Source organism: Macrobrachium nipponense, chromosome 20 (assembly GCF_015104395.2).
Source record: "Macrobrachium nipponense isolate FS-2020 chromosome 20, ASM1510439v2, whole genome shotgun sequence".
NCBI lineage: Eukaryota > Metazoa > Arthropoda > Malacostraca > Decapoda > Palaemonidae > Macrobrachium > Macrobrachium nipponense.
Window position 1 is genome coordinate 20,475,661 of NC_061089.1, and position 26,208 is coordinate 20,501,868.

General features: G+C 40.4%; 1 protein-coding gene across 1 annotated transcript in view; it reads right to left on the reverse strand.

Moving 5' to 3' along the window:
• Window positions 1-26,208, reverse strand: part of LOC135222907 (cap-specific mRNA (nucleoside-2'-O-)-methyltransferase 1-like) — a gene marked incomplete at its 5' end in the record, with an annotated part of 229,538 nt that overhangs the window by 53,598 nt on the left and 149,732 nt on the right. Inside the window, 4 exon segments of the mRNA XM_064261303.1 lie at window positions 621-817; window positions 17,341-17,517; window positions 23,614-23,746; window positions 23,925-24,140. Coding sequence (XP_064117373.1) covers window positions 621-817; window positions 17,341-17,517; window positions 23,614-23,746; window positions 23,925-24,140 — 723 coding nt within the window.

Here is a 26,208-nt window from a genome sequence, read left to right on the forward strand (position 1 = left end):
AAGCATAGCATTACTAGCAAAAATTAAACTTGCACAATAAGATATAAATAAACTTCATTTCCTCTGTTTCATGGCCACTTTAGTGTTAAGAGTGTTTTCTGAGCTATGTGATCTGGCAAAATCACTACTAGTCCCAATGATGATGTATGATTTACTACCTATATTACAGTGCCAAATTAATTTAACAAGATTAAAAAATCCTGAGTATGGATATAGTAAGTGAATTTTAATTAATATAGTAAGTGTATTGTCAAACTCGACCAATAATCAATCAATGGACAATAAACATTTTCACAATAAAAGACTAGTTAACACAGAAAAATCCTACAAGACAAAGAACAGCATATGTAAACTATGTAACAAGTATTCATACCCAATTGATGAACATACCAAGAGCCAAACACTTGCAAATGGTATCACAGGAGGGTCCCACTAAAAAAGTAGAAGTTCTAACAAATCCTCTATGATTTAGGACCAATACCTACTATAAACCTAGTAAAATAAAATAACCACATCTGCAATCTTTCTTTTTGTAATTACCTAACTAAAGTTGTGTTGTTAAGTTTCTTTATAAGTAACACATTAACTAATAACCAAAAATTTTGCATATTAAACAGTACCAAAATTATCTCCCTTCATGAGATCCACAAATTTGACTTTTGCTTCAAGCCTCTGGGGTGCTGTGCGGGTCCTATCTGGCAACTGCCATCGTCTAAGACACTCCAAACGAAGCTCAGCTTGTCGAGGTTCTATTAGCTGAGTGTCCTGGCAATAAACTTGAATCTTCCGCAGACTAACCATCTGGCGAAATCCAAGCCTATAATGTGAAAAAGGAAACTTATCAGTAATTTGACATATGAACTAGCACACAAAAAATACAGAAGCACCAAGGGATACAAATGTAATGAGTTACAGAACAGCAGAAAACTCTACAGGAATCTTTAAGGATCAAAGCTTACCAATCACTTTCAATATCTCTATAATACATTTCCTATGAATCTTCAACGATTCATAAGCTTAACCCTCACGACACATGACCAGGCTAAATTTAAAGATGGCCTGTTTAACCCTTAAACGCCTATTGGACGTATTTTACGTCGAGATAAATTGTCTTTTGGGTGCCGACCGGACGCAATTTACATCGACATAAAAAAGTTTTATTAAAAACTCGCGGAAAAATACTTATAGGCCTACCAGCCGAAAACTTTTGAATCACGTGCCTTGGGGGATGCTAGGGGTTCACGGATCAAGGTGTTATTTTGTTTACAATCGTTATGCAGACGCGCAAGCATGAATTTCTTTCTTATCGCACTAAAAAGTATCAGTGACACATCTCAAAAATTATTTAGTCACATTGATATAATTTTTGCACCATTTTAAATTAGCCGTTACATGGAGTACTATATATGTAAATGTGCGCATTTTCATGTAGAATACAACAAAAAAATACTCATGATTGTAGCTTTTATCAGTTTTGAAATATTTTCATATGAATAACGATAAGTGCCAAAATTTCAACCTTCGGTCAACTTTGACTCTACCGAAATGGTCGAAAAACACAATTGTAAGCTAAAACTCCTATATTTTAGTAATATTCAATCATTTACCTTCATTTTTCAACAAATTGAAAGTCTCTAGCACAATATTTCGATTTATGGTGAATTTATGAAAAAAAATTTTCCTTACGTCCGCGCGGTAACTCTTCCAAAAAATCATACATGCGATTGTCGTAATGTATGCACCATTTTAAATTAGCCGTTACATAAAGTTTTATATATGGAAATGTGCGTAATTTCATGCACAATACAACTAAAAAACAAACCATGGTTGTAGCTTTTATCAGTTTTGAAATATTTTCATATAAATAACGATAAGTGCCAAAATTTCAACCTTCGGTCAACTTTGACTCTACCAAAATGGTCGAAAATGGAATTTTTATTCTAAAATTAATATTAATAATACTTACCTGTATAATTTATCTAGCCCTAAATCCCCAAAAACCGCACCAAAATTTACCACATTGGCAACCCTGTTACCTCCTATTCTGTCCGCCAGTTGGCAACACTGTCGTTGACAGATACGAAAACCTTCCCTCAAATCAGTTGTGATAGGCAGATCGTGGGGTAGGATGGGTGGGACTAGATAAATTATACAGGTAAGTATTATTAATATTAATTTTAGAATAAAAATTCCATATTAATAAACATTACCTTAATATAATTTATCTAGCCCGATTAACCACATTGAAAAGGAGGAGGGAATCTGAATACAATTTCCCCTTCGGACAGAATAGGAGAAAACAAACAAAGAATATATATCATAGGCAGTCAAAACTCAACCCAAGGTCAAAGATACTAACAACTCAAAGTCTCCTACCATAATGCCACCAACTGCGGTAGCACAGGACAAGGAGTAAGTGCATAGTCAGTCCGTCTGTACTAAAGTCAGGTGACCGACCAGGTGACCAGTCAGACGAATTGTGGACAGCAAGGCTGCACCCTGAAGACTATCAAGCACTATTCTTTCCCTAAAGGATGAGTGTCTGGACTGTCTGGGCGATTCAAAGCTAAGCAAACCTTGGGGGTGTATCAACGCAACCCGAAGTCGCCAGCAACGAATCGGCTCATGAGCAACTCCTAACTCGAGCTTTCTGGTGCCAAGAGAAAGGAGCGCGGAGCAAAAAGGCGATTCAGTCCCGAAGGACGAATGCCTGACAGTCCAACCTGGTCTCATGTTACACGATCATCGGGGGTGTATCAACGCAACCGACTTCGTCAACAAGAAACTCAGGGCTACTAAATGTCGCTGATCTCACACGAGTGTCTGACTCCGAGAAGACAGGTGAGACAAAAAGTAGATGGTGAGCGAGTCACCAGATGACAGCAGACGATCCATCGACTAATTCCCTGTCCAGGACAGTGGAAGAAGCAGGAGTCGTCAGGACAAGCGAACCAGTGGCTAGTCCTAGGTCAGCATCGACTCTGGGAGAAGCTTAGTCGCCAGTGCCGACAACCCAGTGGCTGGAACCATTTCACACTGACAATGGAAGCAGCATGAGTTGCCAAGCAGTCAGTCCTTGTCATCAAAAACACCTAAATACCAAACTGCCTAATTCCCATTATAACTACGTCAAAAACTGCCATGGGTTATAATACAAAAACAAAAATATATACAACAAAACAAAAATTAATATTTATCCCCCACAAAACAAAAATTAATGAATAATATACAGGTAGCAACCAAACGTAAAACAGGAAGACTACCTAATTCTCCTGTCTGACGACCTGTCCTGCCATCACCAACGGGCCCAAAGAACGAAGGTCGCCTAGAACTAGAGAAATATCCCTCAAGAAAAAGAGGCAAAAATAGAATTAGAACGCCAAGTCGCCGCCTCAAGCACCTTGGCGACTGAGACGTTCTTCATAAAAGCTACTGATGTAGCAACTGCTCTAATACTGTGTGCTCTCGGCGTCTGGTCTTCCCCAGCAGCCGAACCACCAGTTTTAACGATCAGATCTCTGAGAAAAAAGGATACACCATTCTTTGAAATAGGTCTCTTGACATTTCGGGGTGAAACAAACAGATGACGGGGACGACCCTGAATGTCCTTCGTGCGGCGTAAATAACATGAGAGCGCCTAACAGGGCAAAGAACTAATTCCTCATTTAAATTACCAACGAAGTCGACCAGCGACTTCAGTACGAAAGACCTGGGAATGGGATTATCAGACGATTCAGTCTTTGTGACAAATTCAGGAAGGTATGACAAAATCATGTCTTGTCCAGATCTGGCAACCAGAAAAGAGTGTGCTTGCAGTTCACCCACCCATCTGGCTGTAGCCAGTGAGACAAGGAAGAGTGTCTTAGAAGAGAGGTCCCTAAATTTGGCAGAATTCAGAGGCTCAAACGGAGGGAACCTTAAGGCTTGAAGGACTTTGTTAACGTCCCATGTCGGAGGCGAACACTGCGGCCTGGGTCGAGATAGGGAAAAAGATCGAAGTAAATCTCTAATGACAAGATGAAGAGATCTCAGGAAGCCTTGCCTTAAAAACATAGGAAAGCATAGACCTATAACCCTTAATGCACGAAGGTGACAGGGCCCTGTCATGATGTAAATGAACTAAAAACTCCGCTACTTTTGGTAAGGAAGGTCTAGAAATTGAATGTCCTTGAGACTTACACCAACGTCTGTAAACCGACCATTTAGCCTGATAATTTACTCTGGTTGATTGCCGCCTGGCAAGAGCCAACTGTCGCGCCACTCTGGAGGAGAACCCTTCGTGCTTGGAGAACCTCCTGACAGTCTCCAGGCATGAAGATGAAGCATGTGGAGCCTCTGATGGAACCGATGAAAATGGGGTTGTTTGAGAAGATCTGGTCTCTCTGGCAGGCGAATGGGGGGTTCCACCAGTGCTTCCAGAAGGTCGGGAAACCACTCCTTCTGTGGCCAGAAGGGGGCGATCAAGGTGAGATCCAGACGCTTGGTTGCCCTCACTTTGTTGAGGACTGACCTCACCAGAGAGAACGGAGGAAAAGCATAGGCTTGAAGTCCCTCCCAGTCCTGCAAAAGAGAGTCTGTCCCGGCACTCTGAGGGAGTCTGGTAAGGGACGAAGAATATCTGGCACCGAAAATTCAGTGGGGTGGCAAACAGATCGACTGTGACAGGCCATTTCTTCCTGAGGCTGTCGAAGACTTCCTGGCAAAGTGTCCACTCCGACCCTTGAACTTCGTTCGGTCTCGACAAGGCGTCTGCTAAGACGTTGTGATGGCCCAGGATAAACTGAGGGACCAACGTAATCCCCCTGTCTTCTGCCCAACACAGGATTGATCGAGCTTCTTGAGTGAGAAGATCCGACTGTGTGCCGCCTTGGTTTCTAAAGTACGAGACTGCTGTGTGTGTCGACAAAGATCGCGACAACCGACTCCAACAGTTGTTCCTGAAATGAAAGAAGGCCTAGGTACACTGCCTCAGTTCCCTCCAATTTATTGACATGCTCCTCTCCTCCTCTAACCAAAGGCCCGAAGCGGCTTCGGAGCCCAGGTATGCGCCCCAACCTTGATCCGAGGCGTCTGACCAAAACATTAGGTCCGGAGGAACCGAAAGAAGAGATGTCCCTGACTTGAGGCGGTGAACTGCATCCACCAACGGAGATCCTTCCGACATTGTGGAGAAGAGGCGACTATCGTGTCCTCGGACACGAAATCCCATGACTGGCGAAGTGTCGACTGAAGGGACCTCATTCTGAGACGACCTCCGGGAACCAGTTGGATGAGGGATGACAAATGGCCCAGGAGAGACCTCCAAAGAGAAAACTGGCTGCGTTACGGAGGACAAAAATTCTTCGATCAGACTCAGAAGCTTGTCTATTTGATCCGTTTCTGAGCGGGAGAAGCCCTCAAAATCTGGGAATTCAAAACAATCCCCAGATAAGTCATGATCTGGCAAGGGATTAGATTGGACTTGTCGAAGTTGACACGAATGCCCAACTCAACACAAAGAGACAGAACTATCTCCCTCGACCGGAGACATTTCTCTAGAGATTCGGCCTGGACTAGCCAATCGTCCAGATACCGAAGCATCCTTACGTTTAACTGATGCAGAATAGCTGAAACAGGAGCCATCACCCGAGAAAAGACCTGTGGAGCAGTGGTGAGGCCGAAACAAAGGGTCTTGAACTGGAAAACTCCCGAGTCCGTGAAAAACCGAAGGTAAGGTCTGCTTCTTGGATGGATGGGGATTTGCAGATAAGCATCCTGCAGATCGATGGAAATCATCCAGTCCCCCCTCCTGACGGATGAAAGAACAGTCTGGACCGTCTCCATCCTGAACTTGGACTTTAGAATGAACTTGTTCAAAACCGAAACATCTATGATGGGCGCCAGCCAGGCACCCGAGGCCTTTAGAACTACAAACATCCGAGAGTAAAACCCGGGAGAAGGAGGAGCTCGCTCTATGGCATCCTTCTCCAAGAGGGCCGAAAGCTCCTTCTCCAAGGCTTGACCCCTGATTGAGTGAGGGGAATAACTGCTGAACTCGAGAGGACGATTGGAAAGTGGAGGTCTGGAAACAAAAGGGATCTCGTAACCTTCCTTCAGGACCTCCACCACCCAAGCATCCACCGCTCTCCCCTGCCAAGCTGACCAATGGCGGGAGAGACAAGCTCCTACTGCGGTCTCCAGGCGAGGTGATGACTCCTACTTACTCTTCCGAAAATTCCTTTAGCGCCAGAGACAAGGAAGAAGAAGACAAGCTCCTACTGCTGTTCTCAGGCGATTTGATGACTCCTACTTCCGAAAATTCTTACGCAGAGACAAGGAAGAAGAAGAAGAAGAAGAAGAAGGTCCTCCTGGAGGTTGAGCTCTTTCTCTGCCCTTAGAGCCACGCCAAGAACCTCTCCCGCGTTTCAAAGGGTGAGCACCAGAGGATGAAGAAGAGGCACCAGCAACCTGAGATGTACTCTGGAAAAAAGAGCCAGAAGGAGGTTGTTGGGCTGAGCAGAAGGAACAGATCTGGTCCTAAACTTACGCTTACTCCTTGAAGGAACGGGAGGAAGACCAGAGGAAAAAGCTCTTGATAAGGCCCAGTGAGCTTGGAAGAGGCATCACCTTGATGTTCCTTCAAAACCTCAGAAAGCACAGAAATATCGAAAAGGAAATCGCCAAAAGGAGAAGAGGACAACAGACGGGTTCTCTGAATCTCTGATACAGAGGAGGGTAACTGCGACAAATACAGGTTACGCCTTAGAGAAACAAGAAAGGCCTGCATTGAAGCAGCAAGCTCGTTCTGATGTACAGAAGCGATTGAAATGGATGAGCAGAATTTCTCAAAAAAGAGGAGCATCAGGAGGAACAAACCCGGAGTCCTTGATATACATTAAAAGCCCTCCGAGGACCCACATATTGAAGGATTGAGCTTCTTGTAAGGAGCTCATAACAGCCTCCATAGCAATAAATCTTCAATTGAGACAGAGACCGAAGCCTTAGAAGGCAAGGGTTGACTTGAAAGTCGGACAAAATCAGGATTTGGCTTGGGGGGTCGAGAGAATGAAGAATCATCCGCCACCTGGTAAACTCCTCTCCGGTGTCGTAGAAGAGAAGAGAGCTTCCTCTTCCCTTCCCCGATCACCTTCGAAAGTTTAGCGGCAACGTCCGCCCTCACTCTCGCGAACCTCTGGGCAAAGGGAAACGTAAAAATTCCCGTGACCGGGAAGGGCCGTCAAGAAAAATCCCTTCTGTAATACAACGAGGCGGAGGCTGCTTCTGCTCTTTAGGCCTCGCCTGAGGAAGAAAACTCAAAATTAAATCAAAAAGTTTCTTGAATTCTACATCATGACATCCATTCGAGGAAACATCAATATCACACAAATCCGCGTCATCATCATCCTCATCGTCAGATCCTAACTTAGAAACTTCCTCTGAAGTAAAATCCTGACGACTAGCTATCTTAGGTCTGACACTAATATCCCTCCCCCCTTCTCCTAAATAAAAGCGCCCTTTGGCACTGTTACGGGACTAACAGGGACACGTTGGGTAAAGATTCGTTAGGCACCTGCCCGGACCGGATCCCCCCTAGCCTTCGCCACGACGGGGTTCACAAGCCGGGGTATCTGTCGCACCGTTACCCATGGTGCTGTCGACAGGTACCTGACGAGGAGCTGAAAATGAATCTAAAAGTGTGTTAGACATTCTAGTAAAGGCTTCTTGAAAATTCTCTGACAGATTGTTAAACTTAGCAGAAATATCTCTATCTAGACTAAGCTGTAATTTCTTAAAATTCTGTTTCCAGGTAGTTTCCATTGCCAAAATCTTCGAATCTACATCAGAAATAACTTCACTAATTACCGGTTGTACAGGGGGCAAAGCATCAATTAATTCGGAATCGGAGTCGTACGATACCGAAACCGAAGAGCCAGAATCATGAGAGCCCAAGTCAAAGAATTCGTTAGATACAGTTCTAGCAATCGATTTCTTTTTCTCCTTAACCGATCTTTTACGCTGCAAGATTGTTTGGCGTTTCATATAAGCAGTCATATCCTCGTCAGACCAGGGCTTACATACGTCACAACGAGAAGTCAAGTCACAAACCTGTCCACGACAAGAGCTACAAATGTCATGGGGTTCATACTCCCTGCTACTCATCCTTGTCCCACAAACCGGGCAGTTCCTGATGTTGCTGGCAGAAGGAAGCATCGTAATTTCTTGGCAATCCATTGTAGAATTGGACAGGTCAGTAGTTCCGGGTCACACAAAAGTTCGTAATTTAAGATAAGAACCACAACAGAAATCAAAGTTAATTCACTATTTCGTGATGTAATGCGTGAGTGGTAATTCATATAAAGTCTCATTTAACAAATAATGAAAGCTTTAAAGGCACAAAAATGTTTAAGGAAATTTATAAAGAGCGGCCGTGATGTAAACAACACGGGCGCTCGTTAACAACTGATTTGAGGGAAGGTTTTCTAATCTGTCAACGACAGTGTTGCCAACTGGCGGACAGAATAGGAGGTAACAGGGTTGCCAATGTGGTAAATTTTGGTGCGGTTTTTGGGGATTTAGGGCTAGATAAATTATATTAAGGTAATGTTTATTAATAACGCAATCGTAAGCTAAAATTCTTATATTCTAGTAATATTCAATCATTTACCTTCATTTTGCAACAAATTGGAAGTCTCTAGCACAATATTTTGATTTATGGTGAATTTATGAAAAAAAAAAAAATTTCCTTACGTCCGCGCGGTAACTCTTCCGAAAAAATCATATGTGCAATTGTCGTAATGTTTGCACCATTTTAAATTAGCCGTTACATAAAGTTTTATATATAAAATGTGCACAATTTCATGTAGAATACAACTAAAAATAATTGAAAGTTGTAGCTTTTCTAATTTTTGGAATATTTGCATATAAATCATGATAAATAGAAAAAAACCACGTTCGGTCAACTTTGACTCTACCGAAATGGTCAAAAAACGCAATTGTAAGCTAAAACTCTTACAGTCTAGTAATATTCAGTCATTTATCTTCATTTCGAAACAAATTCGAAGTCTTTAGCATAATATTTAGATTTATGGTGAATTTTTAAAAAACTTTCCTTCCCTCCGCGCGCGGATTCTCTGCCGCAAATCTCCTAAATGCGTACGTCACATTCTCAGAATATTTGCTCATTTCATATTAGGCGTTTCATAGTTATATATATGAAAATGTGTGCAATTTCATGTAGAATACAACAAAAAATAATTGAAGGTTGTAGCTTTTCTCATTTTTTAAATATTTGCATATAAAAAAAAATATATATACAAAAAATTCGACATTCGTTCAATTTAACTCGTCCGAAATGGTCGAAAACTGCAATTGAAAGGTAAAAATCTTACAGTATAGTAATATTCAATTATTTATCTTCCTTTTGAAACAAATTGGAAGTCTCTAGAACAATATTTAGATTTATGGTGAATTTTTGATAAAAACATTTTTTTACGTCCACGTGTTACGAATTCATGCATCATTTTGTGATAATATTTTCTCTAAGTTGCTTTGATCGTTTTACAATGTGTTATATACCAAAATGATTGAAATTTAGTGTACAATACAACAAAAACAAAATTAACTTGTTAGCTTTAACCATTTTGCTCACAGCGTGATTTGAATACAATTATATATGAAATTTTGTTTTCGCGCTATCATATATCGCATTATTTATATATGATAATGATATTTTTTTTCATTTCTGATGGTTGCATACTAAACTTCAGGCAATGACAAAAAAAAAGGAGCCAAAAATGAACACTTAATCTTGAAAACTAATCACGCTGTGATTTTTTGATAAAAATATTTTTTCCGCTTCGGTGCTCACTCCGAGACCCCCTAGGCATACGGGAGACGATTTTTATTATACCCCTTTGGCGTTTAAGGGTTAAAAGAATAACTAAAAAAAACTCATTAATGGAAAGAGGAAGATATGTACGTATATTCACATGGTATAAGAAAAAAAATTCTAAAAAAATGTATGTACCTTCCACAGGAAGTTGTGTGAATATTTCCACACCTTGTGAACATCTTTTCCCTATGACAGTCGTAAAAAATACGCTAATTTTACAGTTATAAGTGTTCTTTCTACTATTTTTTATCATTTTATTTTGTCAAACTGAAATTACAGCTCAAACATATAAAAGATAAAAAATACAACCAGGAACAAATTTCTAGCATATTTATTGTGAAATATTTACAACGCTTACAACGCAACCTTGGATGGGAATTTGCAATGACATTCCCCCTTACCAGCTCAAGCAAGACTGAAGGTCTCTCAGCTCACTCGGATTCTTATATGGTGGTCTGACTCGGATTCTTATATGATGATCTGAAGAGTTGCCAATAGTGATATATGGAACTAGGAACATTTTCCCGCAAAATTAATTCAAACACTATGGCACCAAATCTTGATTCTATATGTAAGATACCTGGACATTGCACTAAAGCTATATGTGATCGTATAGTATATACGATACCCTGCCTGTGGGGGCTAAATGTATTACAAAATTCCAGTGAACACCAAACAGTTGCACTATAATGCTTGAGGTGACTAAGTGTAACTGAGTGATAGTATTTAAGGGTCTTCAGTGTAGTAAGAATAAAGGGAATGCCTGCCAAGCCAAGGGCAGTAAAAGTGTGATGCAGCTGCTAGGATGAAGCAAGTGCATGAACCTGGCATTTAAAGCGAGACTGGAAAAGGCAGAGAATAAATGAAAGACAAGGGGCCAATAGCACTGCTAAGCCAGTAGGAATTGCCAAATCTTTTCAGAGATCTAATAACTATATTGATGACGACATACCTCAGCAAATACAAAATGGTGGAGGGGGAAACTTTAGATAATGGAGCCTGCACTGAAAACTAACTCTTCTATGTAAATTATAATCTACTTTTGGTATTTTTTTATGCATTCATTTAATTTTTTCACAATTACTACCTATGTTTTTAATATTTTACAGAAATAAGGAATATTCTGTTGTATCTGAAGTCAAAATAACATCACTAATATTTACACTTATAGGTTGGGTAGGTTATGATCACTTGAAAAGCGATCCAATCTTTCAAATGTTAAATGCTCTTATTTACAATAACATATTTGTTTTAATATCTGGACACACTTAAATGTAACTTGATAGTCTGCGATTGACAATCTTCCCTTCTCAAGATATGTCTCTTCCACCTCCAACTTGATACTCTTATAAAGTCATCAACACTGGACGCACCTATACTGGTCTCTCCTTTTCCTATATTTTTAATGTAATGAAAATATTTAATTTTTAAGCCTTGATTATCATAAGGCAAGAATCTCTGCACTGACACTGGTATTGTACACAAGCATTGATTATAAGTTCTTTAGGATGATAAGTCGATGTACAAACTACCCTACACAATGTTTAAAGCATTAACAGACTAATACAGATTTTAAATCCTTTAATTAATCTTATGGATTAGTGAACCACAGACTAATGTAAGTTCAAACATATTAAATGATTGTAACTCTTGGTATCAACTCACCCATAAAATATTATAAAATATCCAGATATTTACTCTGTAATTTCATCATTCAAGAATCACTGCGGTTATAGAAACACGTTTCTTCCCCAGTTCTAGCTGTCAATCAGCATCTACATCCCACAATGGTGCCATCGACACATCATCTGCAAAATCCAGGTTCACTGCTACATAAAAAAGAACATGCCACACTTCTGAATAATTCATAGGAGTTTGTTTTCAGTTGTCTCCATAATGGAAGCAATCCCATACCAACATTTTCATGCTCTTATTAGCTTAAGTTGAATATGCTTTCTGCTACACAGAAATCTCTCATCTTACTTCTAACCACCTTATAAAAGTCCTAGATATATAGTTAACATTGGCTTCATTCCACATACTATAAGGAATATTCTTGTTCTTCTGTTGGTCTCCACTGAAAACAATTATCAATCCACTTTACAACACTCCTGTGATATTGTATAATTATTTTTGTATGTGTGACTTACCCAGTAATCATATAGCTAAGAGTTTCTACTCAATGGCAGCCAAAATTCAAATTTCACGGGTAGTGCTTCAATGGCTCAGTGTAGGTATACAATGCTGTCCCCCTACAACAATACTAGGAACATCTTAGCTAATCACATCTTTCTGTTTTCTGCCACTCTCAACAAAACATCAAGTGCTTACAGCAGCTTGTTCTTATTTTCTGGTTATATCACTGGATTTCGGTAGTGTTACGAACCACCGGAAAGTATTCATAGCCTTCGAGCACGATGAGTTATGTCTTTTGTTTAGATTAACATTAAGCAAGATACTTTCAGTATATGGGAATAATAATGGCCTTATAAATAGTTCTTGAATGGATCGCTATTCAAGTAGATCAAATACTTTTGCATGTATCTTTTTACTTACCGGGCTTAACAAAGTCATCGGTTGGCCTTCTCGTAGAATAAGCTGACAAATCTTGAGTTGACTTCTTCTCAAGGCCCAACGCTATGTCGCTAATCAAAGACAGAGGAAAGAGGGAATCCTTAACTAAAGGTGAGAATAGAAGAGCGGACTTCTGAACCATAGTGACTCCTTTAGAGGTAAAGGAACACCAATGTTCCCTCTTTTTCAAAACTTCCATTTCATAAAGGAGGGCTATTTCTCTTGAAGCGTCCCTTACTCCCTTGTCTGCAAAAAACAGGACATCAAGCAGATCCAATCCTATGTCTGAACGGAAGTCTTGAATCTCCTTTGCCAGGGCTCCTACAGGCCAATCCAAAAAGCTGGTAACTTCTAAAATCTTGAAGGTATTCTTCAAAAAAAATGATCTAGTTCTGTGGAGGAGAACATTATCTTGGCAGCGGAAAATGCTGACCTTTGAGCCGCATCTATAAGGCTAGAGAAGTCCCCTTGAGAGGAGGCAGAGACTCTCACGGTAGGAGCTTCTCCAGTCACATAGCATGCATACCTTCTAGCTAGAAGGTGCGAAGGCAGATAGATAAAGCAAGCCTTCCCTTTCTCTCTCTTGTCTGCAAGCCACAAGTCCTCTTCCTTAAGGGCTTTCTTCACAGAGGTTGACAAAACCATCATTGGCAGCTTTGCTGTTTCCTGTACCACACTTAACTGAAGCGTTGTAGTCAGAGAAGCAGGAGCTGCTGGTGAGAGGAAGGAAGGATAAGTATGCAACAAAAAGTTCAGTAGTGCTGCATAAGCTGAAGACGACGAAGCCTCTTCTGTGCATTGACTACCTCCTCCTCTACTGACGATACTCAAAAAAGGAGAGGATCGCAAGTGGTTTTCGGCGCACCAGGCTTCTTTAAGTAGCCTAAAATGTCACCAAATTCTGATTGACAGAATCTCTAGACTGTCCTGGACTCTTGGGAACTTGCTGAGGCACCAAAATCACTAAAATCTCCTCTTCTTGTGCCAAACTCGCTGACGAAACAAAAGAGCGATTGGGTTCCTTACCTGTCTGTTGCTCGGGAACTGGCTGTTCCACTACTACCGAGCAAACAACGTTCACTGGGTGTTCCACCAGGCGATCAACTACCTCCGGGAGCCTGGAAGACGCTGGGTGCTTTGGCACCGACTGGCGCTTGTTAGCAACTGAACGTTTGGGCGCCAACTTGCACGCCGGAGACAACTGGCGCACTTCTAGGCATAGGCCCGCTCTCTCGCTCTTAACTGACGATGAGCTCTCTGGAGAAAACTTCTCTGGGCTATCCCAAAAGCTGTGGCAAGGAACCACTTCTCTAGCCTTCTTAAACGGAACAGCTGGCGCCGTGGAAGCGTCAGCTGCAGACCTTTTCAGTGGTCTGGATGAATCATTATACTGCCATCGACGCCTCTTTTTCCAGACTGGAAGCCTCAGAAATCGAGGAAAGACGGTACACTTCCGCAATGAAACCTTTCCAGTGGCTGTCTGCTGTCTTCACCTGGAATTTAGCGACAGGTGAGACTGAGAGGCCGACTGCCCATGGGCAGACCCTACTGATCTCCCTTGGCTTCCGGTATGACTTCTCCCTGGTGATGTTACAGGGGAGTACTGTGTAAGTGACCTTTGCCTAGGAGAATCAGCAGGATGGACAGCCAGCTCCTCTACTTGTACTTCACTTACAACACTTTTGCGCTCCATGAAGCTTTCATTGAATTACCTAATTGAGTCACTATATTAAATAGTATTTTGAACTTACTTTCTAATGCAGCAATGGTGGTGGGGTTAAGAACCTGGAAGTTGGGATCAGAATTAGGAGGTGGACAGAAACAATCGGTACATCAATAGATTTATCTAACTCTTGACTGGCAGTCAACCTGTCTTCTCTCACAATACCTTTTCTTTGTCTATCTGTAGCCAATTTAGATAGATAAGAAGTTAATGTCTTCCACTGTTTTTCATCCCATCCCTCGCACTCCAAGCAAGTATTGTCCATTGAGCAGTTTTGCCCTCTACAATTTACACAAATTGTATGAGTATCATATTTTGCAGATGTTAATCTAGTCCTGCAGCCCATGCTGCAATAACGAGTGCTTGATACACTAGTGTCAGACATCATCAGTCACAAGTCAAGTCAACTTCAGTAATTGAGACTAAATATGAAAATTAACTGGATAATTATCTAATAGAAAAACAATTCAAATCCAAACAAATGCTGAATGGCTACCAAAAAAAGAATGCTTCACCGATTACAGAAGAAAGGCAAAGAATTCAAATTCTGCACCAGCTGATGACCATCGACCTCGTCGTAAGCCGGCAGAAACAAATTGAAGTACTGGTTCAGTTGTTCCTCTTCTTCCCAAAAGTGGGCGGGGCTAATTACCTATAGCCAGAAGAATTGTTATAGCAAATTCTAAATTTTAGCTGCCGGTGCTAGAAACTGTTGGCTATGTAATTATTTGGTAAGTTACTTATGTAAAATCTAATTTTACTATAAAAATATCATTTTTCTCCTAAAAAACTAATACATATATGTTTGTACCATAACTGTATGTTTTGTACACTATATCACTCACTCTGGGTTAAAACTTTATGACAAACTGCCATCCGCATATGAACCAGTGGTCTTGGCCATATTGCAAGTTTCTTTGCATTTTTGCAAGGAAATTGCTAGCCCACAACCATGCCCACCTTACACATAGTCATAAGAACTTATGACCATTCAGCATATATTAGCAGTTAACTACCAAAACACTAAGCTTAACTTCATTGAAGAGTCATCAGTGACTATAGTTGCAGCCTGATTTGCGTTAACTTAAAGTTACCCGTTCAAATATTGACCAAATCCATCATTGCCTGACTTCACTCAGCAAAGCCAACACTACCCATATCTCTAGTCACCCTTTCACTGATTCCCTGCTTTCTCAAGCCATCTTAAGCTTTAGAGATTCCAGTATCTCAAACCTCATGTAAGAACACTCCAGACAATGGCAACAAGACCACACCAAAATAGAAAATTCATAAAATTCAGCAAATATGTACCATACTCACTCCAACTATATCAACACTTTCCTTCAAGCTCAACAATTTCTTTCCATTTATTACCCACTGTATCCTTATTTCCATCATTATTATTATTACTTTTTTTTCTGGTCTATCGGTCATCCTATTTGACAGAGCTTTTTTTTTTTATTATAGTGTGGGGTTTCGGGTTGCATCCTGCCTCGTTAGGAGGCCATCACTTTTCTTACTATATGCGCTGTTTCCTGGAGCACACTCTTCAGCATGAGTCCTGGAGCTTCTTCAGCATCTAATTTTTCTAGGTTCCTTTTTAGGGTTCTTGGGATCATGCCTAGTGTCCCTAAGATTATGGGTGCAATTTCTTTCTTATTTCTATTTTCAGGTCTGGATACTTTTCAATTTTTTATCTTTCTTTCTCATCTATTCTGGTGTCCCATGGTATTGCGACATCGAGTGATGCTTTTTTGATTTTGTCAATCGTCACATCTGTTCTATTTGTGCGTATAACTCTATCTGTTCTGATACCATAGTCCCAGAGGATCTTTGCCTGATTGTTTTCTATCACTCCCTCAGGTTGGTACTCGTACCACTTATTACTACAAGGTAGCTGGTGTTTCTTGCACAGACTCCAGTGGAGGGCTTTTTCAACTGAATCATGCCTCTTTTTGTACTGGTTCTGTGCAAGTGCCAGACATTTGCTTGCTATGTGGTTTATGGTCTAATTTTTCATATTGCACTTCCTGCATATGGGTGAGATGTTATTTCCATCTGTTGTTCTTTGAATATATCTGGTTCTTAGGGCCTGATTTTGTGCCACTGTTAGCATTCCTTCTGTTTCCTTCTTGAGTTCACCCCATGTCAAGGTCAGTTACATACGCTTAATATAGCTCACCTTACAAGCCATCACAAGTTTGCTGTACAACCAGTGTGGGTTCACGTTAAGATTAGAAGACTTATAAACTTGACAGGGCTTACCTAACAAGCCATCACTAGTTTGCTGTGGCACTAAGGATGAGTTGAAAAACAAAATAATAAACAAATGCAACTGAGAGGAAACTGCTAGCATACAAATACAATTCTGCAAAATTTGAAAGATCTGGGCACATGTCATTTTATTTGTTACTCTCTCTAGTGACTTCTACAGAATATGGATAAAACTTTTAACCACAAGTAAAATAACTCAAATAATAACAAATACAATAAAAATAACAAAAACCTTTCCCCTAACCTCTGAACTACAGCTTGGCTGAACAAATTCTCTGAAACACATACACACATGAACTACAGCTTGGCTGAACATATTCTCTGAGACACACATACACATTGACACAATTCACAGTTTGAACTCAACACTGGAAGCCACAGAAGCCAATGGTTAAATCAAAAGGAAAATATTTCCCTTTAAATACTTAATTGTATAAAAAAAATTTGGTGGGAGCAGTGGACTAATTGCATGCTCTCATTTTAATACACATTCAAACCACTTTCTTTTGAAAAGACATTTGATTTTACATTCGCAAATAAGTTGAGGAAACTTCATAAACTACAGGACAAGAAATGTTGATGAGGTGGGAGGTAGCAGTGTGGCATGCCTGTAAATCACTTAATTTGTATTTATTCTATGATGTGTTCTGCACTTGGCAAATTCAAATATTTCATTGGCTGACTATAAAGCTCAATATGTTATGATCAATGAAAGTGTAAAGGGAAAAACTTAGTGTACTTAACAACTATATTTCACTTCATTACCTATCAATAAAAGTGTATAAACACTGGACAAATTGAGGTTCTAGAACCACCACAGATAATTAGAGAAATTTTTCTAAAAGGCTCCTGTAAAAGAATGACAAACTTCTCTCAAGAATAAAAGTAAAATACTTACTCATTATTTGAATTGTACACAAAGTCAAAGAATGCTTGATCTTCCTTAAGAATATCCAATGGAACCAGCTCTGTAACATCCATGTTTGAATGCAAACCACCTAATCGCTGATTCATTTCATACAAGTAGTCAAAGACATCCTCCGTGTCTTCTCGTTTCCATTTACACACAAGATATCTGCAATAAAAAAAAAAGACACTTGAATATAAGAGGAACAGTTAGAAAAATTTCATACAGAAGCAGGCAGTACAAAAGAAATCCCAGAACAACCTAGAGCTCAAGCTCTACCAGCACTGCAATTCCACAAAGCACCCACAAGATCGCTAAAATTCTCATGGTATGATATTTATAACCTGTAAGCACATACTCTCATTTGGTTAACAACCCAAAATCATACACTAATACTAACAATATATGATAATGACATATACAAATGAACAACAAGATTTGATGCTGCAATATGGAATGGAATACTAAATTTCAAGCAATTGCATTTTACATATTGTTACATTTATATATTGTCTCACCTCCTTGAGGTTTCAAATTTACTGTATTTGCTAGAAGAGCAGCCATTTTTAACCCCCCACCCACCTTTACGACTTGGGGGATCGGCATGTCCGTTCTGCCTTAAAGATAGGGGAAATAATCCGTTAACGACTAGAGACCTAGTGTAGGGTAGGAAGGGCAGGTCGTAGGGGTTATTTGGGCTGCTGGGTAGGCTTTAGGTAGTCCTAGCTTTAGACCTCTTTTACCACAAATCCACTGGCTGTGTTTTGCATCTTTCCAGACAATGCCGTAGGCCGTGCTTTGAACCGAGGTCCCCACGAATGCCCTGAATTCGCCCTCAGTCAACTCCAGGAATTCCTATAGCCGACAGACGTGTTCGCCTCTAACTTGTTGTCAGCCCTTTGTTCATCATCGCTGGTTGGAGCCCTCATCAGACATCACACTACATGCGCAATCCACTAAGGTACGTCTCAAAAGTGCAAAGTCCAACCAGCCCCTATTTCTCCAAGACGAATCTTGCTACTTTCACTTTCAAATTTCCATTTTCTCACTCCTCTAACGGACATCCTTTGTCAACCCTCGTAGCACTTGCCACTCCTGTGACCTGTCCAAGATTAAGATCATTGAGCATTTCATTTAAGCACTAGAGTTCCTCCCCTTGTGTGTGATTAAAGATAAACACCTTCCATAGTGCATTACCTGTAATATTGTGCAAGAAGTCTTTATTTTTGTGTTGTGTGTAATTTGGGAATTCATTTCCAGATTGCCCCTACTGAATCCGTGCTCCCTGCTCCTTGCAAGTGCTTTTATTACCTGAAAACAGAAATTTGGAAACCAGCTTTGCAGTAAATGTTGAATTCGGCCATTTTTTTTCATAATGGGAATGATAAGAGTAATCCAGACAGTAAACAGCGCACTTCCCACGTGGCCTATATGCCTTGCCTTTATCTCAGGCCATTCAACGTTTTCTTGTAAATAAATGTAATTTAGATTAACTTACTGAGTTTTCTGGCGACCTTCCAAGTGTAAAACAATCTCATAAACTCAAGGTAAGTCATAAGCGCTCCATTTTTTCCTCTTTCCTCTTACGTTTTTGACTACTGGGTCTAAAACTTAATAATATACACCCATTAAAGAATGAATTTTGTACTATGTAACCACTAAATATGTTTCATAAATACAAACATAAACAATTTAATAGTAATTACTGCGCTCAGGATATACTGATCACAGTGCACATTACTAGGTACACAGCAGGAAGTCAGAAAGTTCTCTGCAGCAAATCATCAGTCTATGCTTTGAAATATTATGAATTCACTTTCAATTCTTTCCCTTCGGTCTCTTCTCATTATCAACCTATGTCTTTAGTTTTAGCAAGTTCCATTTTCAAAACGTTGAAAATTCTGTTGTTGTTATTACAGTGGTACCTCGAGATACGAAATTAATCCGTTCCAAGGCAGCCTTCGTATCATGAGTTTTTCGTATCTTGAACCGCATTTTACATGTAAAATGGTTAATCCATTCCAAGCCCTCCAAAAACACCCCAGTAAATTTCATAATAAAGCTAAATTGACCTATAAACAATGAAATACTACAACAATTTGGACCATTCAATATCTAACTTAATACATACTAGTAGTACTAAATAGTGTATTAGTGTACGTGGTATACAAGAAATACTGTGTAAATAGTGTATTAGTGTACGTGGTATACAAGAAATACTGTACGTACATACGTACATATGTAGTAAAATGTGGAAGCTTACCTTTCGAGTGAGGCTATCTCCGAAAGTGGCGGCAGATGAGGAGGAAAAACGGGAGAAAACTTCTTATGGTACTTACACTTAACTTTACGACACAAAAAAATGTCAGGAAAACAAACTAAACTTTACGAAACACATTAACAAAACTGTAACACTTAACTTTACAAAAAACCTAAAATAAAAAAATAAAATTTAAAAAAATTTATTTTTACATTTATTTTACTTTTTTCTATTTAAGTTTTTTTTTTCTTTTTTTTTCTTCAATTTCTTCCCCACTTTCAATTTTCTTTTTCGTAGTATCACTTGGTTCTTACTTTTTGCTTACTCCTACTAAAGGCTTCTTTAAAACATAACTATCCAAGGAAGATTACTTCTGCCTGCTTTTGACAATGTTTCTGAAACGACTCAGGCAAACGTCATCGAACTGTGCAAGCATACGACCTGTGTAAGCCTTTTCGGGGTGTCTCTTTTCTACAAATGATTGCACCTTATGAAAAGCAGCTAGAGCATCCTTAATTTCTGCCGTTGTCATAGCGTCGTCCTCCTCCTCCTTGCTGCTGCTAGAGAACTCTTCTTGAACGACGTTATGTTGCATGGCCTCCAACTCCTTCAGGTCATCCGTCGTAAGCTCCTCTTGGTGCTCCTCGAGAAGGTCATTGATGTCGTCCTCGTCGATGATAAGCCCCATGGACTTGCAGAGTGCAACGATTTCGTCAAGATCTGGTTGCGAAAGAGTTTCAGGATCGTCAACTGTTCCTGAATTTGCAGCACCAGCTTTGCCCACATTGAATCCCTCGAAGTCTCAGGCGGATACGGCATCAGGCCAGAGTTTCCTCCACGAAGAATTCAAGGTTCGCCTCAAAACCTCCTGCCAAGCTTGGTCAATGAGTCGGATGCATATCACAACATCGAAATGCTCCTTTCAAAATTCACGCAAGGTGAGGTTTGTAGTATCGGTGATGTTGAAACATCTCTTGAAAAGATGTTTCGTATACAGCTTCTTGAAGTTCGATATCACTTGCTGGTCCATGGGCTGGAGGAGAGGGGTGGTGTTAGGCGGAAGATAAAGAACCTTGATAAACGAATACTCCGCTAGGATATCTTCCTCGAGGCCAGGAGGGTGAGCAGGGGCATTGTCCAACACCAGCAGACATTTCAGAGGAAGGCACTTCTCTTCCAAGAATTTCTTCACTGTCGGGCCGAAACACAGATTTACCCACTACGTGAACAAGTCTTGTTACCCAGGCTTTCGCATTAGCCGTCCACATCACTGGAAGCTTCTCCTTAAGCACTCTGTGGGCCTTGAAGGATCGAGGAGTCTCCAAATGATACACAAGTAGGGGCTTCACCTTGCAATCCCCACTGGCGTTGGAACAAAGTGCGAGCGTAAGCCTGTTTTTCATAGGCTTATGCCTGGGTAGCTTCTCTTCCTGCGTGATGTACGTCCGACGAGGCATTTTTTTCCAGAAAAGGCCAGTCTCATCACAGTTGAAGACTTGCTGAGAACTGTAGCCTTCGTTGAGCATCATCTCGCCAAACGTCTTAATAAAGGCTTCGGCCGCTCTCTCTCGTGTCCGAGCTGGCCGCCTCCCCATGCCACACCGCCGAATGGATGCCAGTCTGTTTACAGAATTTTTCAAACCACCCATGAGAAGCCTTGAACTCCGGGGTTGGCATCGATGTCCCTTCTCCTCCGTCGTCTTCGGTCTGGGCAATCAAATCGACAAAAATAGCACTGGCCTTGTGGGAGATTGCCTTCTCCGTTATCGTATCGCCAGCGATTTCTTTGTCTTTTATCCAGACAAGAAGCAACCTTTCCATCTCATCGTGAACGTGGCTTCTCTAGCTGGACAAAATAGTCACGCCCTTGGAAGGTGTAGCTGCTTTGATGACATCCTTCTGCTTAAGGATGGTGCCTATTGTCGACGGATTTCGGCTGTATTCTTGGCAATCACACTCAAACACATACCAGCTTCATATTTTTAATTATCTCCATCTTTGTCTCCAAAGAAAGCATCCTCTTCTTTCCTACTTCAATAGGATTGAGAACGTATCTATTTGCAATCCTATATATAAATATGAGAGCAATTTTATCATATTTCATTACTCTGACATCTACAGTCCATGGAAAAAGTTTGTAAAAGCATCGGCGTATGTATCAAGTTCACCAACGGCATTGTAGTCTCTCTTAAGACTCTTTGTAGTCTCCACTGGCAACTCCGCATCGGCCGCTAGCCCAGCGACCGTCGACGCTTTCGCTCATCCACTCTTGTAAACGGCTTCTTTCGCTTGCTTTGAGCTTACCAGCCACTGACTTCTTGACTTTCTTGCTGATTGGGATGTGACAGTCCTGGCTCGAAAATGAAGAAGAATTTACTCTTCTCCTCTTGTCCCGAGGATCAGTCACAAAATCCTGTATCCTCCAACGCTTGAACTTAGCAATGACACCAGCTAGAGGAAGAAGACAAGAAGACGAATCACGCCTTTTCTTTTTGTCTTTCTTAGCAATTTTCACCTCTAGATCTTGTAATTTCTTCACTACTGTGTACACCAATGAGTCAGAAAGCGTATTTGGTTCCGGAGGCAGCTAAGCAGATCAAGAAGCAGTAGGCTGTGACGTCATCGCGGCGTCATGGATCTACAGCCATTAGCTCTACGGCCATTATAGCTCTACAGCCGACATGGTTATCACAGCCTAGGTTACCACTGGATTGCTGACAACCATCATTCACTTGTTCAGCAATTACAACTACTTCTTGTGCTTTCATATAATAGGGATGTAACAATCCTGGCTCGAAGATGGAGAAGAAACTTCTCCTCTTGGTTCGAGGATCAGCTACGAAGTCCCTATTCCACCAGGATTGGCAGGAGAACGCACTGGCATCAAAGCCAGTCACCTAAGCTTGTTGACACCTAAGCGGAAGGATACAGAGGAAAGACTTGTGTCTTTTCCATTATGTGACTGTTATATCTCCTAACGCTTGTAATTTCTCTCAAAAACAATGTGCATTAAAAATCTCCAAATCCAAAAGCATAGTTGTAAATTACTCTTGTACCTCGAAGTGAAAATGGAAGAATGTCTCCGTGTAGGCCGTAGCTGTGAAGTGATGTCATGGCGGTCGCCATGTTTATGACATCACTGAGCATCTCGAATACGAACCCAGCACTCTACCAGAAGTGCAAGGCTGCCTTGTTGCACTATCTGCTTCTTTACAGATGACGACGCATTCGACCGCCGTTCAGTGCATACCAGGATAAAAGGGACATCCATCACGTGGGACCCTGGATGGCAGCACGACGTTATACATCAAACCAACTGTCCTTCTTGAGTTGGTTCTCCTGATAAGCCTAACGCCGACTGCACACCTGCATTATCTCTACCCATGTATCTGGAAGAAAACAAGATGGCGATGCACACCTCTCCCCGCAGGGAAAAGAGCACAAAGTCATAATTACTTCCCAAAGCACATCCTGATACATCCAAGCTTTGGATTTACAGGCAATCCATATGAATATGTGATATTCCAAAGCACAGGTAAAGAATTAACTGTACCTTAAGAGTTTCTGTACCTACGACTTACTACGCGATGAGTACCTCGACATTGAAATTGTCGATGACAATATCAGGGTGTTTATCTGCTTCTTGTGATATCCAGGAAGTCTCGAAGCATGAGAAGGCTTCATGTTCATATGCCCGGGAATTCCAAACAACAAATTCAAAACAACAGGGGGCAAACTAAACCGGCTTTAAAAGGACGGAGGCAAAGCACGTCCTCTCTTAAAGGCGGTAAGAAAATAACTAACGGGGTTACCACTTACAGTGGGGTATGTGGGTGGCTCAACATGTCTTGTGACCAAGCACAGATGCCAATAGTCCCTTGCGTACACAATTATTTTAAACTTTACCTGTTTCCAGCTGGCGCTGAGTATTTATCCTAATGTTAAGACCGAAGGTTTGTTTCGTATATGAACAACTACATTTTAAGACAAGATGGAATAAGTACCTCTCTGAATTGGCAGGACGGCTAGAATTCGGCTTATGGAGAGTAACATACTTGAAACATCTATACATCAGGTACACAAGGCCAACACTAAAAACAGTAAAGACATCAAAGAGTTTTGTTACAAAGTGTCCATCTGAAAGAAGAAAAACATACATCAGAACTCTGCAAAGAAACCAAGAAATGTATAATTTTAATATTAAGAGTAGTACTAAACATATTTATGAGTCTTCAAATATTAGGAAATGACTATTAACTTTAAATGACTAAATAAAGGACACAAAATAATATCTCAATACCTTGCAATATCATACCTGTTCTAACAATTCCTAATGCCATAAGGCACTGACACAGATATAGCCTTTTGGAAAGAATTTCTTGAATGTTCTCCTGACCTTCCACACTGAAGCCACCATCTGACATCATAAAATGTACACCTTGGCCACCAGTGTTCTTCAGGACAAAATTTCTAAAATTGGTTATATTTTCTGGAATATATACATCACCATCGCCATCTAAACCGCTTTTGCCTGTTAGAAGTATCAAAACATTGTCTGAAATTTTGCACAATACAAATCTTGGCACAGAAATATGCCTGACAACATCAACATAAGCAATGCATACTAGCAGTGGTGAAATTATCATTTCACTAAATACAAATTTAGCAGAAACCATTACATTCTTTGTTTCCTTAATGTTCAAAACAGGAACTAAAAACCATGTAAAACAGAAACCAGAGCATATGTACAGAATATTTTTTGCTTGAAACTGACAGCAGACATTATAACTCTTAATATATTAATGCATCTAATCAGTAGTCCTTATAAAAAGGACTAATTGACAAACTACCTGTGACAGTTGACCAAGAAATATCAAATGTAAGTTCTGTAGTGATAGGCTATTTATACTAAGCACAAATTTCAATGTATCACGGTGAAATCTTTTCAACTCTGGTAAAGTACTTCAAAGGGTGACATTTTCATACTGGCCAAAGGTCTAAAAAAAAAAAATTACTGCAGGAGGGCCTGACACTCTGGAATATACATCAGTACTTGTACAACCCTCTGCACTTTTCCCTCTCAAGAACCTGACACTGTAACCAGAATATTTAATTTTTTTGACAAAAAATATACAGTTTCTAAACAACCCATGATACATATGGAGCTCTCATTTGCAGACCTAATGTCCTCAAACACAAGCTTCCTTTTCTTTACGAAACTTGATGCATCCCATCAATAAGTAGTAATTACCCTCCTCAATGTTTCATGTAAATGAAGTGACACAGTAAGAACAAGGTTGCTGATAAACAGCAGGGCAAAAGACAGGTCAATGCCACAGAGAGATATGATCAGTACCCAAGGTCCCTCTTCACCCAAGTGAAACCTGAAAAAGTGATGGCAATAGCTATTAGTCTCAGAAAACCTAAACTGATAGATGGCTCCCACTAGGATATGAAGGTGGTCTTCTGCATTTGTGGACATCAAAGCTGGAATAGCAAGCAGAGCAGTGGTACAATCTTGCACACAAGACTTTTGTGTATTGTTGACAAGGCAAAAGGGAGGTCAATCCAAAACCATTCTCAGGCTTGGGAGACTGATGATGGAGCACACAATTTACCCACCTTGAAGACACAAAGGGGGCCTGGTGATGCTTCAGAGGACTAAAGAGGTCCCATTTAGGTAGTTTATCATCACAAAGGGAAGTCTTTCTGATTATATGTTGTATAATTGTTATTGGTATTTTATGCATTGTTGAAATACGGTGGGTGTCCTATATATGGACAGCATATGGTTGATTCTAGAAGGTGTCTGTTGATGTATTCAAGTTGTGTTGTGAAGTCATAGGCTGTGACGTCATAGACAAGATGGCGGCGGCGTCGGTGAGATGTAAACAATAACACGGGGCAGAAGGAGACACGTGCGTGTGTGTGGTGCTTAGTTGGTAGGGGAGAGCTCTCTGTCTGGTAGGAGTTGTTTCTGGGTCATAAGTCTTGTTGTGCTGTTGATCTAAGGTGATTTGTGGAGTATACTGAAGTTGGAGAATGCATACAGGTGGGTAGATTATTCATTTGTGTAAAGAAAGTTAGGCTAGGCTAAAATTCAAACTTTCCTCTATCTATGCAAGTGATGACTTAAATAAATTCACAGATATGTAAGGCTGAAAAAATTATCTTTTACTTTGCCAGTTAAGTGAGCCATGTGCCAAACTCTTGCAGGATGTACTTGCACCTCTTGCATCTAGCACTTCTCTTTACAGGGTCATGTTTCCTCCTTCCTCATAACTAGCAATTCAGGCTTTTCATGTCTAATAAGATCATAAGAATAAACAATATTTTTGTGAAGCAACACAGTTTTTCTATTAACCCTATAATCATAATCTTTAGGGTCCTCCTCCCTTCATAATTATAGATAATATGATTGGTAACCAAATTATTAGTATAGTCTGTTTTCTAAGCTGAGTACTGCACTTAGGTCTTCAAATATGATTAATTCCATAGTCTATACTTTAACTGGATGTTAAATTATCATCATCTTCAATATAAGAGATACTGTAGGATCTATCAGATTTGCATTTGAGCAACATATAACATCTCAACTT